Genomic DNA, 13442 nt, shown 5'->3' with positions numbered 1-13442 from the left:
CTTTGGCCTGCATGGCTACTGGAACTTTCCGTGCTGGTCTGATAACTAGGCTTATCTCATGGTCTAACTTCATGGAGTACATAACTGAGAGTTTACCTAACTTGTCTTCAAAAAGATCAGCATAGTCAGAAAAAATAGTTTGTGTGAAATTTTCATTGTTACACGTGCTTACATGGTGGACTTCTGCATTAAAAGAAAGCAACCCCATTTTCAAACTGTCATTGAGGCCTAACAATAACTGCACGTGTCTCATGACTACATAAAACTGCAAGTCATAGCTGTTCCCAGCAGAATAACATGAAAGCACTACTGAGCCTTCAGTCTGAATTTCTTCACCACCATAAGTAACAAGCTTTGCACACTGTGCCAGATCAAGCTTCTCACTAGCTCTTACTTTGGCAAACATTTCTGCTGACATGACATTTCACGTTGAACCAGTATCAGCTTTGAGCTCTACAGGTCTCCCATTAATCAGAACAGTACAAAATACTTCATTCTTTGCCCACAGATCTACTGCATTGACTGTTTCACCAAGCACATAAAAAGTAGGGAAGCAGCTTTCTAGTTGATCAACTTTCCTCTTTGAATGCTCTTTTTTAATTAAAGGATACAACCAGGATAAATAAAAACTCCAGCAAGCACACTACCCTGGATTGGATACTAGTCAGTAAGAGCCCCCAGTCATATATAACAGGCTGCTTATCAGATAGCCTCAGTGATCACTCCCCAACATTCCTACTCAAAAAATACTTATACCAAGCTAAACTTGTCATCTACCGTCAAATATGTAAAAAACTAAACTTTAACCCACTCACATTCATCTCATCCCTCAAATAATGTAACTGGCATCCTCTAAAGTACCTCAGTCTTGATGATGCAGTTGAATTTTTCAATACTACCTTTCTGAGCATCCTTAATTACCATGCCCCCATAAGACTTTCCAGAACCAAGGCACAACCCTCCCCATGGCTACAGAAAACCACTAAGTCAGAAATGAAAAACAGGGATAAAGCCTGGGAGCACTGGCGCAAAACTAAAACCCCCTCAATTAGGCAGAAATTCTTAGAACTACGCAATAGAGTCAAAAAGCTAATAAAACAGGACAAATTCCAATACTACCAGTCTGCCCTACACTCCTCACAACACAGCCCCAAACAATTCTGGTCCTCCATAAACTCCATCCTCCACCCAGGTAAAGTCAGTACCCCTCCTCCTCAGAAAATATTGCTACTTCATTCAACACACACTTCACACAAACCATACTATCACTAGCTAAACAACACCCCCTCCCCTCCAACCCACACCTTCAACTAGTAATCTCCCCACTGCCTTCTCTTTTTCTCCTGTACCTACCTCCAACATAAAAAAACTCTTAACTAAACTTAAACCCACCAAATTAGCAGCAGACAACCTCCCAAATGAATATCTACAAATCGCAGCTGATGCTCTGGCCTACCCAGTATCCATCTTGATTAACCGATCTCTGTCAGAAAGTTATGTTCCCACACTGTGAAAAGTATCACATATAATTCCCCTCCACAAAGGCGGACCCTCCACAGAACTAACCAGTTACCGCCCCATAGCTATTCTCTCTCCACTCTCCAAAATACTAGAGAGATGCATACACTCTCAGGTCGCAGACTACTTCCTTACTAACAACCTCCTTTCCAGTACTCAGCATGGTTTCTGACCAAACCATAGCACCATCACTGCCTTACTCTCCTTTACTAACACTATCCTTCAGCATAAAAACAATGGCTATCTCTCCTCTGCTACTTTCCTAGACCTATCTAAAACATTTGACATGGTCCCACACAAACAACTTATCTCTGTCCTCAATAACCTATCCTTCTCTCAATCAGTCACCAACTGGTTTCAGAGTTACCTGTCTGACCGCCAACAATCCGTTGTATGGCAGAATGACATATCTCCCCAACTACCTGTCTCCATAGGGGTTCCCCAAGGATCCATCCTTGGACCCCTACTCTTCTCTGTTTACACCAATAATCTAGCCTCTGCCACCAAACATGGCACACTCATACAATACGCAGATGACTCAACCATCATCTGCTCAGCCCAGTCCCTACCCAAACTGCAAAAAGTCACACAAGAAGCCTTTTCCTCTGTTGAAACTTGGTTATCCGATGCCCAATTAATACTCAACCCAAACAAAACGAAACTACTCATCTTCCAACCCACCAAACATACTCAAAACAACTCTCACTTTAACATCACAGCAAAAGACAACACCACTATATACCCAGCTGAACACGCCAAATTGCTAGGAGTGGAAATAGACAATAAACTAAAATTTGACATTCACATATCCATGACCATAAAAAAAGTCCACAAAAAACTAGGAGCGTTATACAGAAATAAGCAACTTCTCACCAAAGCAGCAAAGATTTCAATAGCAAATTCCCACCTTATCTTCATCCTACTTTATGCCTCTCCAGTATATACCAACCTAAGGCAATGCAATCTAAACAAGCTAGAGACCTGCTACAACAACATCGCCAAATTCGCCACAGGGGCATCCTACCGTCATCACCACTGTCTCTCACTTGCTGAACTTGACTGGCTTGAACTCCCTCACCTCCTTTAGTGGTATCAACTCTCACTCACCCACAAACTAGTAAACCATCCTGTAAATGTCCCATCTCTCCAGAATCTACTCCAACCCTATCGCACCACCAGACCACTAAGATCCAGCAACAAAAATCACTTGCAGATCACTAAAGCCAGTAACTCTGCTGGTGAAGCACTATTCTCCTGCACCATAGCCAAATTATGGAACTCCCTTCCACCCACAATTACCTCCGTACCATCATGCACCCACTTCAAAACTTTACTAAAAGCGCACCTAAAAACATGCTGGCTATGCCCTTGCAACTCCCACTCTAATATCACCCACCCCATCCAACCAGTACCTTTCTTTCCACTCCACTAACTACCTTAATTATAGCAAGCTCAGATGCTCATAAGCCTAGTACTTATTATACAGCAAGAACTTCTTATTGTAACATTTGTTAATGTCTGTTATGTACTTCACAGATAAAGATTCTAGTTATCTACTGATGTACTATGTTCTTCATCTGTAAATATGTTGTAAGTAATTGCTATGTTAAATTGTTAATCGCTATGTAATCCAATGTAACTACTGTCTGTTTATTTTAACTGTGGAGCTTTTCTCCCTGGGCCTCCGCTGAAAATGGACCTACGTCCAGTCGGACACTCCCGGTGAACAAATGTAAATAAATAAATAAAAATAAATAAAAGAAAGTGCGTCTTTTGATTTACAGAACCTTTTGAAATGATTCCACTTTTTGCATGTGTAGCACTGCTGACCAAAAGCTAAGCACTTCTCTTGTCTAGGCTCATGGCTACCTCCAAAATTATGACAGTTGACTATGAGGCTTGACAAAGGTTTTGCTGACTCACCCGTCTGCTTCACTGAGCATGCTCTGAATTTTACTGGAGCTGACCTGGAACTTGCTAGAAAGGCTTGGGGGTGAGGCCATGCCCTTAGGCCTGTATCTATTAACCTCATGCTGTATACTATCAACATTAGCACTGGAAGGCACTGGAAGTATGCTTTTCTCATTTGTCGGCATATTCATGTGATATTTTGTGAGCTCATATACCTGACAAATCTCTATGGCCTTATTCAAAGTTAAATCACTGTCTTGAAGCAAACTCTTTCTTAGTGCATCATCTTTAATATCACAAACTGTTCTTGAAGAAGTTTCACTTTGGATCCCATTCTGACACCATGTCACTCGTCTTGTGTATTCAAATAAGACAATGAGGCTGGGTGTTCGTTTAAGTACTTTATTACACACAAACATATCAGAATGGATGACTGGAACATTAGACTTAAATGAGCTAACTGACTACTACACACATACATACATGCCTTCACTCTGGCTGCTCACTCAAAATGGCACTCTTACTTGTACGTGCTCATGTACTTATATGCACATGCCCATAGACTGGAATAGCTCTTAAAGGTACAACACACACTCTGATCTACAATTGTGACAGAGCACCTACGGTACAGAGGTCAGATGTAGTGACCACAGGCTATTAAATACTGACAAAATTCTCAGTAAACTTGTAGGTGTAGGGCCTTTTGGCAGAGGTCCTGCAATATCAAGGTCAGATGCAGTGACCACAGGTTCTGCTCTATGAAATAAGATATTGATCAAGTGTAAGAGGAGACAATGCTGAGGGGATATTTAGCAGTACATTCTACTACTCTAAAATGTGCCTTTATTAGATAAAGATGCAGAAGATACAATGGCTAAGTATAAATGTTAAATAGGTAACAACTAGCTGCTACAGGAGATGTGATGACCAGCAGTGCCATGGCTTGCCATAAGGAACCTCAAAAATAAGTACATTTTTCCTTTTCATTCCACGTACTATAATGCATAATATTTGGAAGTCCTGCTGCATGTCTAATCTAGCTACATTATGTATTTATCATTCTTATTAACTAGGTTAAGTACACTAGCCAATACAATGTTCTTTTTAGAAGCAGCAAGGACAATACAAAATGCATGGTGGCACAAAAATAATAGTGCACAGATCACATCAGTCGTACACTATAACTCTGTCATTACACTGAGGATTCTGGGATAATATCAACATCCAGATGTCAGTCATGAGCATCTTCCAAGCATGTCTTGGACAAGGCAGTTGTACTTTTTCCTCTAATGACAACAGATAGCACGTGCTGACCCACAAGTATCCATGCTTGGATACTAGGACAGAACAAGAGTGTATGTAATCACATCAACATACTACCCAGGAGTAAGGTCATTTTATGACAGGGTATGTGTTATTATTGTACAGTATCCTTGTGTACAGGTACATTACATGACCCCATTAACTGGGGTCAGATCTTACTTTTTGATGAAAAGCATCCCTTTGCTTGCTGTATTCCCTATTTCACTATTCCTTGAAGCAAGGTTGTTTTAATGCACTACAAAATTGCAACTTTAGAGTGTTAGCATATACAAGTAAGGGAAGTGTGGGTACATGAGGGCTTTCCACCTGGAAAAAAATGTATACAAGAGGCTTGCTACCTGAAAAACATTTGTGTGTATATATATATATATATATATATATATATATATATATATATATATATAGGTCCACTTTTAAATCTCAAAATACCAAAATCTCGGGTTTTGAGATACCAAACTCAACACATTGAGATTTCGGTATCTCAAAACTTAAAAGTGTAAAAAAAAAAAACCCACAGCTAAAATAATGTGTTTGCAGAGGAGCAAGCCCCCCCTGCACCCCCCACACCCCCCCTACTTAAATATAGCAAGTCCGAGATTGCGCTATAGTGAAGAGAACAGTAATGCTCCTGTTGCACTTACCGTTCTTTTCATGGTAGCGCAATCTCAGAGTTGGTATATTTAAGTAGGGGGTGCAGGGGGGCTTGCCCCCTTTCAAACACATATGGGTTTTCCTGGGGGGTCCACTTTTAAATTTCAAGATACCGAAATCTCGATATTTTGAGTTTGATATCTCAAAACTCGTGATTTTGGTATTTCAAGATTTAAAAGTGGACCCATATATATATATATATATATATATATATATATATATATGTGTGTGTATGTGTGTGTGTGTGTGTGTTGTGTAATTTTATCTAAAACTCAGCTCATCTAAATTTATTTAATTTAAGCTAGCAAAATTCAAAGAAAAAATAGAACAAATGGTTTTGTACGGTGTAAAATGATTTATCAGTCACTGGTACGAGTTTTCTTTAAAGATATATAAGTAATATTGCAGTTTGCTTTATTACACTAAGCTGGTGGTGCATTTCCAGTGTTTTTTTTCTCCTTTTTTTCCACTGTAGTGTGACACAGAGTTGTTATATAAGTTGGGGGGTGTGATAGGTGTAGAGAGGCTCGCCCCCCCCCCCGCAAAAAAAAAATGTGTTTTTTGAGTTTTGCTCATTTAGTTAAAATGAGTTTAGATAAGCTGTGCTTAGAAAAGCTGAGTTTTAATTTGCTGATTTTTAGTTAAAACAACACACACACATTTTATTTGCAGATGTGGTTTAGTTTTCAGTACCTTTGGACTGAAGATAATGCAGTCAGCACTTTGTGTGATACCTTCTTGCAGTGAATCCCTTAACCAGATATATCAAGCCCTTTATTCTCATGCAAGAGAATGCAGATAACGTCAAAGCACATTTCACTGTCATCTGTAAAACAGTTTCTGTATGTAGTTGTTTCCACTCTGTGATCATGTAGGCCTGTCAGCTCTTCCACCCCAACTCTGTTTTTTTCAGTCTCCTTTTCTTAGCACCACTGGAGAGTATTGAAGGAAGTGACCTCAGAGTGGAACATGTGATCACATTCAGCTGTTGGGGAACATTCAGGTTCATAGGTGTGTACTAGGCTAATGGCCCTGGAGCCTTTACAAGCCTAGCCCATAGGATTAGCCTGGCTTTGTGCCACCCAACCTTAGTTCCTAGTGCCTCTGTCGAGTAGAGCCACTGGAGTGATCCCCGGGGGGAATTTTCTATTTCCCATCCAGTCATCAAGATTCCTCTTGAAGAGGGCCAATGAGGTGCTCTGCTTGACATGTATGGGAAGTCTATTCCATAGCATGGGCAGTCTCTGGGTTATGAACCTGTCCCTCCAGCATGTTCTGTTGATTGTGGTAATGAGGTTGAGGTCTCTTGAGTATGTGTTGCAGAGGGATTTCTTTAGATGTAGCATTTCTAACAGAGCTGGGTCAGTCATGCCTTTGTAAGTTAAGCAGAGATCGCCTCTAAGTAGGCGATATGAGACAGAGAATAGTTGGAGTTTTTTGAGTCTGTCCATATAGGACAAGTGTTTAAGGCCTAGGATCCTCTTTGTGAGGTACTTTTGTGGCCTCTCCAGTTGTTGCAGGTGTCTAGTGAGGTACATGTCAAATGGGGCATTGTACTCAATGATTGGCCTAATGAGGGAAGTGTAGAGGGAGACAATGACCATTTTCTTCCTGGATGCAAAACCCTTAGTAATGAGATGTGCCACATAGAAGGACTTTCTGACCACAGTGGCAATGTGGTGGGCAAAAGAGAGGTTACTGTCAACCTGTGTTCCCAGATCTCTTATAACGCCTTCTGTGTTCAGTGGACTACCATCAATGTGGTAATTCAGGGGAACTGGGTTTTTCCCAAAGGGAATGAAGACACATTTTTTGGCATTGAGCTTAAGGCCATGGTTCTGACACCAGTCATTGGTCTCATTGAGGCCTTTCTGTAGGATGTCAACATCACTTTGGGAATTAATAATAGCTCCCAACTTGCAATCATCTGTGAACTTTGTCAGCCAGAGTCCCTTCGTATTGGCCTGGACTTCAGAGAAGTAGATACCAAACAGAAGAGGACCCAGGACCGAACCCTGTGGGATTCCACTCATGACTGGTCAGCAGTCTGTCTTGGAGTCAGCTACTTTCACACTGTGGGTTCTATCTGTGAGCCAGTTTGCAACCCACCTAGTGATATAGGGGTTGATGCCTAGCTTAGTATGTTTTTCTATGATTCCTGAGTGGGGAATGGTATCAAAGGCCTTGGCCAGATCAAGGTAGGCTGTATAAACCACCTTACCTTCGTCCACAGCTCTGGTGATTGACTCAAAGAAGTCGACCAAGTTGAGCAGGCATGATCTTCCCTTCAGAAAACCAAACTGTGTAGGATCAAGAGTCTGGAGATTCCCTATATACTGGTTTATTAGGTCCATGATGATGCATTCCATAGCTTTGCATATCAGACTTGTCAGGCTAATGGTTCCTGGGGTCTGTAGTCTCTCCTCCTTTGTGGAGAGGGATGGCTGTAGCAGTGCGCCATTCGGTAGGGACAAAGCCTGAGGTGAGGCTGTGATTGAACAGGGCACACAGGTGAGGTGCCAGTTCACTCTGTAGTTCATGTAGAACACAGCCAGGGATACTGTCAGGTCCCATAGAAGCTGTATTCTTGGCATTGGACTGTGCTGTTTTAACCTGTGCAGCAGTAATATTGGGTGACTGGCAATCTACAGGTATTGTGATTGGTCCTTTCGGGAGGGAGGGGTAAAGTTAGCACTGAATCTGTCCATTTTTTTATCCTGCTCCCAAAGTAAAGGAGCACATATGGAGAAGATGGCTGTACAGGAATAGATAAAGTCACAGAAGTTGTGGGCATATCCTGTTATACTGCATCCCTACATGTAGGGATGCAGTAAACTCTCCCTTGGCATCTACTTTCTAGCAGGTACTAAGATGAAGAACTCTTCTTTCCCATTCTTTGAGACAGCAACACTCCAACAGTAACTGTTCTTGCCACCTAGTCCAGCTCTCCACACTCCTGGCTCAGGCCATCAGATTGGTGTGAAGTATGTAAATCACAGCCTTCATCAGCTCTGCTTTGGGGCCAGCCATGGAGCACAGTTCTGTATATCTGTAAAGTACTTATCAGGTCAGATGGGTAACAAAGTGTAAACCTTGACAACTGCAAAGAAAATGAATTGCATTTCTATATAAGCAGTGTAACTACCAACAAACGGTATTGTATGTTGAGGACTGCACAAATGCTTTTTTTTTGTTCTTTTCATTTTTTTCAATAGGTGTACGGTGATAAAGATACTGATGGCTTCTACCGTGGGGAGACAATCGGGAGAGTTGGCCTCATTCCATGTAATATGGTGTCTGAAATTCAAACAGATGATGAAGAAATGATGTCACAGCTCCTAACACAAGGCTTCCTTCCCCTAAACACACCCGTCGAGAAAATAGGTAATGGAAGAATTTCTGTTCCCTTACTATTCTGGCTTGTTAGCTTGACTGCCACTGCTGTGCTTACCTGCGTAAAGGCAAATGTACCCAACATGCAAGAATTAAATGAGCAACGTATTAGAGCTAAATGGGATCAATTCTGTGTCACTTGACCAACAGTCAAACAGAAAAAAAAAGCAGAACAACCTTCCGTTAAAGTTTTCTTTATTGTGGAATGTATGTCAACATAAGAATAATTATTGCGTAATGTAAGGGTGTTGGTCGTTGTAGACATAGAATATGACCCATGCTCCCTTTCAGCTTGCCTAGACCAGTATGACTGCTACTGCTTATACTAAATGAGGGTTAGTTCTGCGATGCGACACAGCACAGGACACACCACAGGGTCATTCTCATTATCAGCAGCATTGCATATAGTACATATATATGACACACCACAGGGTAATTCTCATTATCATCTGCATTGCATATAGTACATATATATGACACACCACAGGGCAATTCTCATCAGTAGCATTGCATATAGTACATATATATATGACACACCACAGGGTAATTCTCATTATCAGCTGCATTGCATATAGTACATATATATGACACACCACAGGGTCATTCTCATTATCAGCTGCATTGCATATAGTACATATATATGACACACCACAGGGCAATTCTCATCAGCAGCATTGCATATAGTACATATATATGACACACCACAGGGTAATTCTCATTATCAGTAGTATTGCATATAGTACATAAATATGACACACCACAGGACAATTCTCATCAGCAGCATTGCATATAGTACATATATATGACACACCACAGGGCAATTCTCATCAGTAGCATTGCATATAGTACATATATATGACACACCACAGGGTAATTCTTATTATCAGTAGCATTGCATATAGTACATATATATGACACACCACAGGGTAATTCTTATCATCAGTAGCATTGCATATAGTACATATATATGACACACCACAGGGTAATTCTCATCAGCAGCATTGCATGTAGTACATATATATGACACACCACAGGGCAATTCTTATTATCAGCAGCATTGCATATAATACATATATATGACACACCACAGGGAAATTCTCATTATCAGCTGCATTGCATATAGTACATATATATGACACACCACAGGGCAGTTCTTATCAGCAGCATTGCATGTAGTACATATATATGACACACCACAGGGCAATTCTTATTATCAGCAGCATTGCATATAGTACATATATATGACACACCACGGGGTAATTCTCATTATCAGCTGCATTGCATATAGTACATATATATGACACACCACAGGGCAATTCTCATCAGTAGCATTGCATATAGTACATATATATGACACACCACAGGACAATTCTCATCAGTAGCATTGCATATAGTACATATATATGACACACCATAGGGTAATTCTCATTATCAGCAGCATTGCATATAGTACATATATATGACACACCACAGGGTAATTCTCATTATCAGCTGCATTGCATATAGTACATATATATGACACACCACAGGGCAATTCTCATCAGCAGCATTGCATATAGTACATATATATGACACACCACAGGGTAATTCTCATTATCAGTAGTATTGCATATAGTACATATATATGACACACCACAGGACAATTCTCATCAGCAGCATTGCATATAGTACATATATATGACACACCACAGGGCAATTCTCATCAGTAGCATTGCATATAGTACATATATATGACACACCACAGGGTAATTCTTATTATCAGTAGCATTGCATATATTACATATATATGACACACCACAGGGTAATTCTCATCATCGGTAGCATTGCATATAGTACATATATATGACACACCACAGGGTAATTCTCATCAGCAGCATTGCATGTAGTACATATATATGACACACCACAGGGCAATTCTTATTATCAGCAGCATTGCATATAGTACATATATATGACACACCACAGGGTAATTCTCATTATCAGCTGCATTGCATATAGTACATATATGTGACACACCACAGGGCAGTTCTCATCAGCAGCATTGCATGTAGTACATATATATGACACACCACAGGGCAATTCTTATTATCAGCAGCATTGCATATAGTACATATATATGACACACCACAGGGCAATTCTTATTATCAGCAGCATTGCATATAGTACATATATATGACACACCACAGGGCAATTCTCATTATCAGCTGCATTGCATATAGTACATATATATGACACACCACAGGGTAATTCTCATTATCAGTAGCATTGCATATAGTACATATATATGACACACCACAGGGTAATTCTCATTATCAGCAGCATTGCATATAGTACATATATATATATATATATATATATATATATATATATATATATATATGACACACCACAGGGCAATTCTTGTTATCAGCTGCATTGCATATAGTACATATATATGACACACCACAGGGTAATTCTCATTATCAGCTGCATTGCATATAGTACATATATATGACACACCACAGGGCAATTCTCATTATCAGCTGCATTGCATATAGTACATATATATGACACACCACAGGACAATTCTTATTATCAGCAGCATTGCATATAGTATATATGTATAACACACCACAGGTTAATTCTTATTATCAGCAGCATTGAATATAGTACATATATATGACACACCACAGGGCAATTCTCATCAGCAGCATTGCAGATAGTACATATATATGACACACCACAGGGCAATTCTCATCAGCAGCATTGCATATAGTACATATATACGACACTCTACAGGGTAATTCTCATCAGCAGCATTGCATATAGTACATATATATGACACACCACAGGGCAATTCTCATTATCAGCTGCATTGCATGTAGTACATATATATGACACACCACAGGGCAATTCTCATCAGTAGCATTGCATATAATACATATATATGACACACCACAGGACAATTCTCATTATCAGCTGCATTGCATATAGTACATATATATGACACACCACAGGGCAATTCTCATCAGTAGCATTGCATATAGTACATATATATGACACACCACAGGGTAATTCTCATTATCAGCTGCATTGCATATAGTACATGTATGTGATGCTGGCAGTCACATGTCCAACAGAAGTGTCTGAAATTGTATCTCAGTAAACAGCACCAAATGCACTGCTTTCCACACATTTGGAACCAGGGGATTGCAGCAGACATTAGTTTGCTGAGGATGAAGGCAGTAATGAGTTCCAAAAGGAATATGCTGAAAGAAAAGCCATGGAAGACCATGTAATCATTAGCTTAAAGGACTGGCTTAAGTGAGAGATTGCATCTGCAAATAGGTCTGTATGGAATATGTGCTTCTTCTATTGTAGAAGGAAATGGAAGATAACTGGTGTTTGAAAATTATAAAGGTAAGGAATGACGCATTGTGGGTTATGTACAGCAACAGTTAGCAAAGCTGCAGAACTAGCATGGCACTTCACAAGTAGCATTCTCAGTAGCACAATGGAAGTATTAAAATATTCATACTAATGTACAAGAACCTTTCAGGTCATTCATTAAGTACTGAATGCACATGTAGCTACCTACAGAGAAAAAGATGAAAGGCGCTACAAGCTGACAGTGAATGGTTAGCAGAATCATTGACTAGGAGGAAGAATACAAGTTATGAAGTTAGACTGGCCAGCAAGCTGCCCCAAATGCAAGGTGCTCAACTGTACCACCATGGCTGACACATATTCAATAGCAGGCACATTTCACCAGAAAGATCAGCTGTGGATACAGGATTATGGAAACATAGATATGTTTTCCTCTCTCTGTGATGAAAGTTTAACTAATGTTATCAAAGGCAAAGTAAAAGAGAGCTAGTATCTGTAGAATGAGATGTGTGACAGACAAATGCTATGCTTATACACAAATACATATACACACTCCGTATTATTGCATGGTATGCCTCCTTGAGTAAGACCAACGATGGGTTCACAGCCTCCAGCCCTTCTGCACTCAATGTCTACTCCCATTCGTGATCCTAAGGGTGAGCAGCTACATGACTGGACTTCCTGAGAAGTCTAAAGCCTGCCTTACAAAAGGATAGATCAACTGGTAAAAGGAAACATGAGGGATCAGCTAATAAGGACCAGTTTGGTCTAATCATCATGGAATGGGTAAACGAAGTCCGGGACAGTGCGGGGTCTTTGTGGGTCAGGAGATGTGCTGGGAGACAAAACAAGTAATGATGAAGGAAAGCTGATAACCTTTATGAGTCTTTCTTTCAGAAGAAGGAAGTCACTCTGCAAGATAATAATCTCAATACTAGTAACCCAACACAAGCAATGTTTCAGGAGTTTATTCTGCAAGATATGGTTAGGTTAAACAGATGGGAATATGGTTTAGGAGCCACAAAACAATTAGTGAATAGTTCTTGAGGCTCGAAAGCACTCAGTTCTTTGAAATATTAAATGATTTTATTCCTCCAAGAGTGTGATAACCATATGTAATTAGCTTGTAAAGGCTATGTATATATTCTATTAATGAATGCACATCTGGTAACCAATTTAGTGTACTGGACTTTGCATCTCGTTTCAGGCAGAAAACAGCATACATGCAATAAAACACAATGATAAAGCATGAACATAGTGTTATGCTTCATTAATTATAA

General features: G+C 40.0%; 1 protein-coding gene across 12 annotated transcripts in view; it reads left to right on the top strand.

The window, feature by feature from the left end:
* Positions 1-13442, top strand: part of LOC122799590 (RIMS-binding protein 2-like) — a 2967700-nt gene that overhangs the window by 2807129 nt on the left and 147129 nt on the right. For all 12 annotated transcript variants that reach the window (XM_044068753.1, XM_044068745.1, XM_044068749.1 and 9 more), the window contains one exon: positions 8619-8787. In XM_044068753.1, the coding sequence (XP_043924688.1) occupies positions 8619-8787 (169 nt within the window). The remainder of the gene's footprint in view (positions 1-8618; positions 8788-13442) is intronic.

The sequence above is a fragment of the Protopterus annectens genome, chromosome 4.part0 (genome assembly GCF_019279795.1).
Source record: "Protopterus annectens isolate FY-2018-M chromosome 4.part0, PAN1.0, whole genome shotgun sequence".
NCBI lineage: Eukaryota > Metazoa > Chordata > Ceratodontiformes > Protopteridae > Protopterus > Protopterus annectens.
The sequence above is the reverse complement of the archived record's forward strand: the minus strand, read 5'-3'. Positions and strand labels throughout refer to the sequence as shown.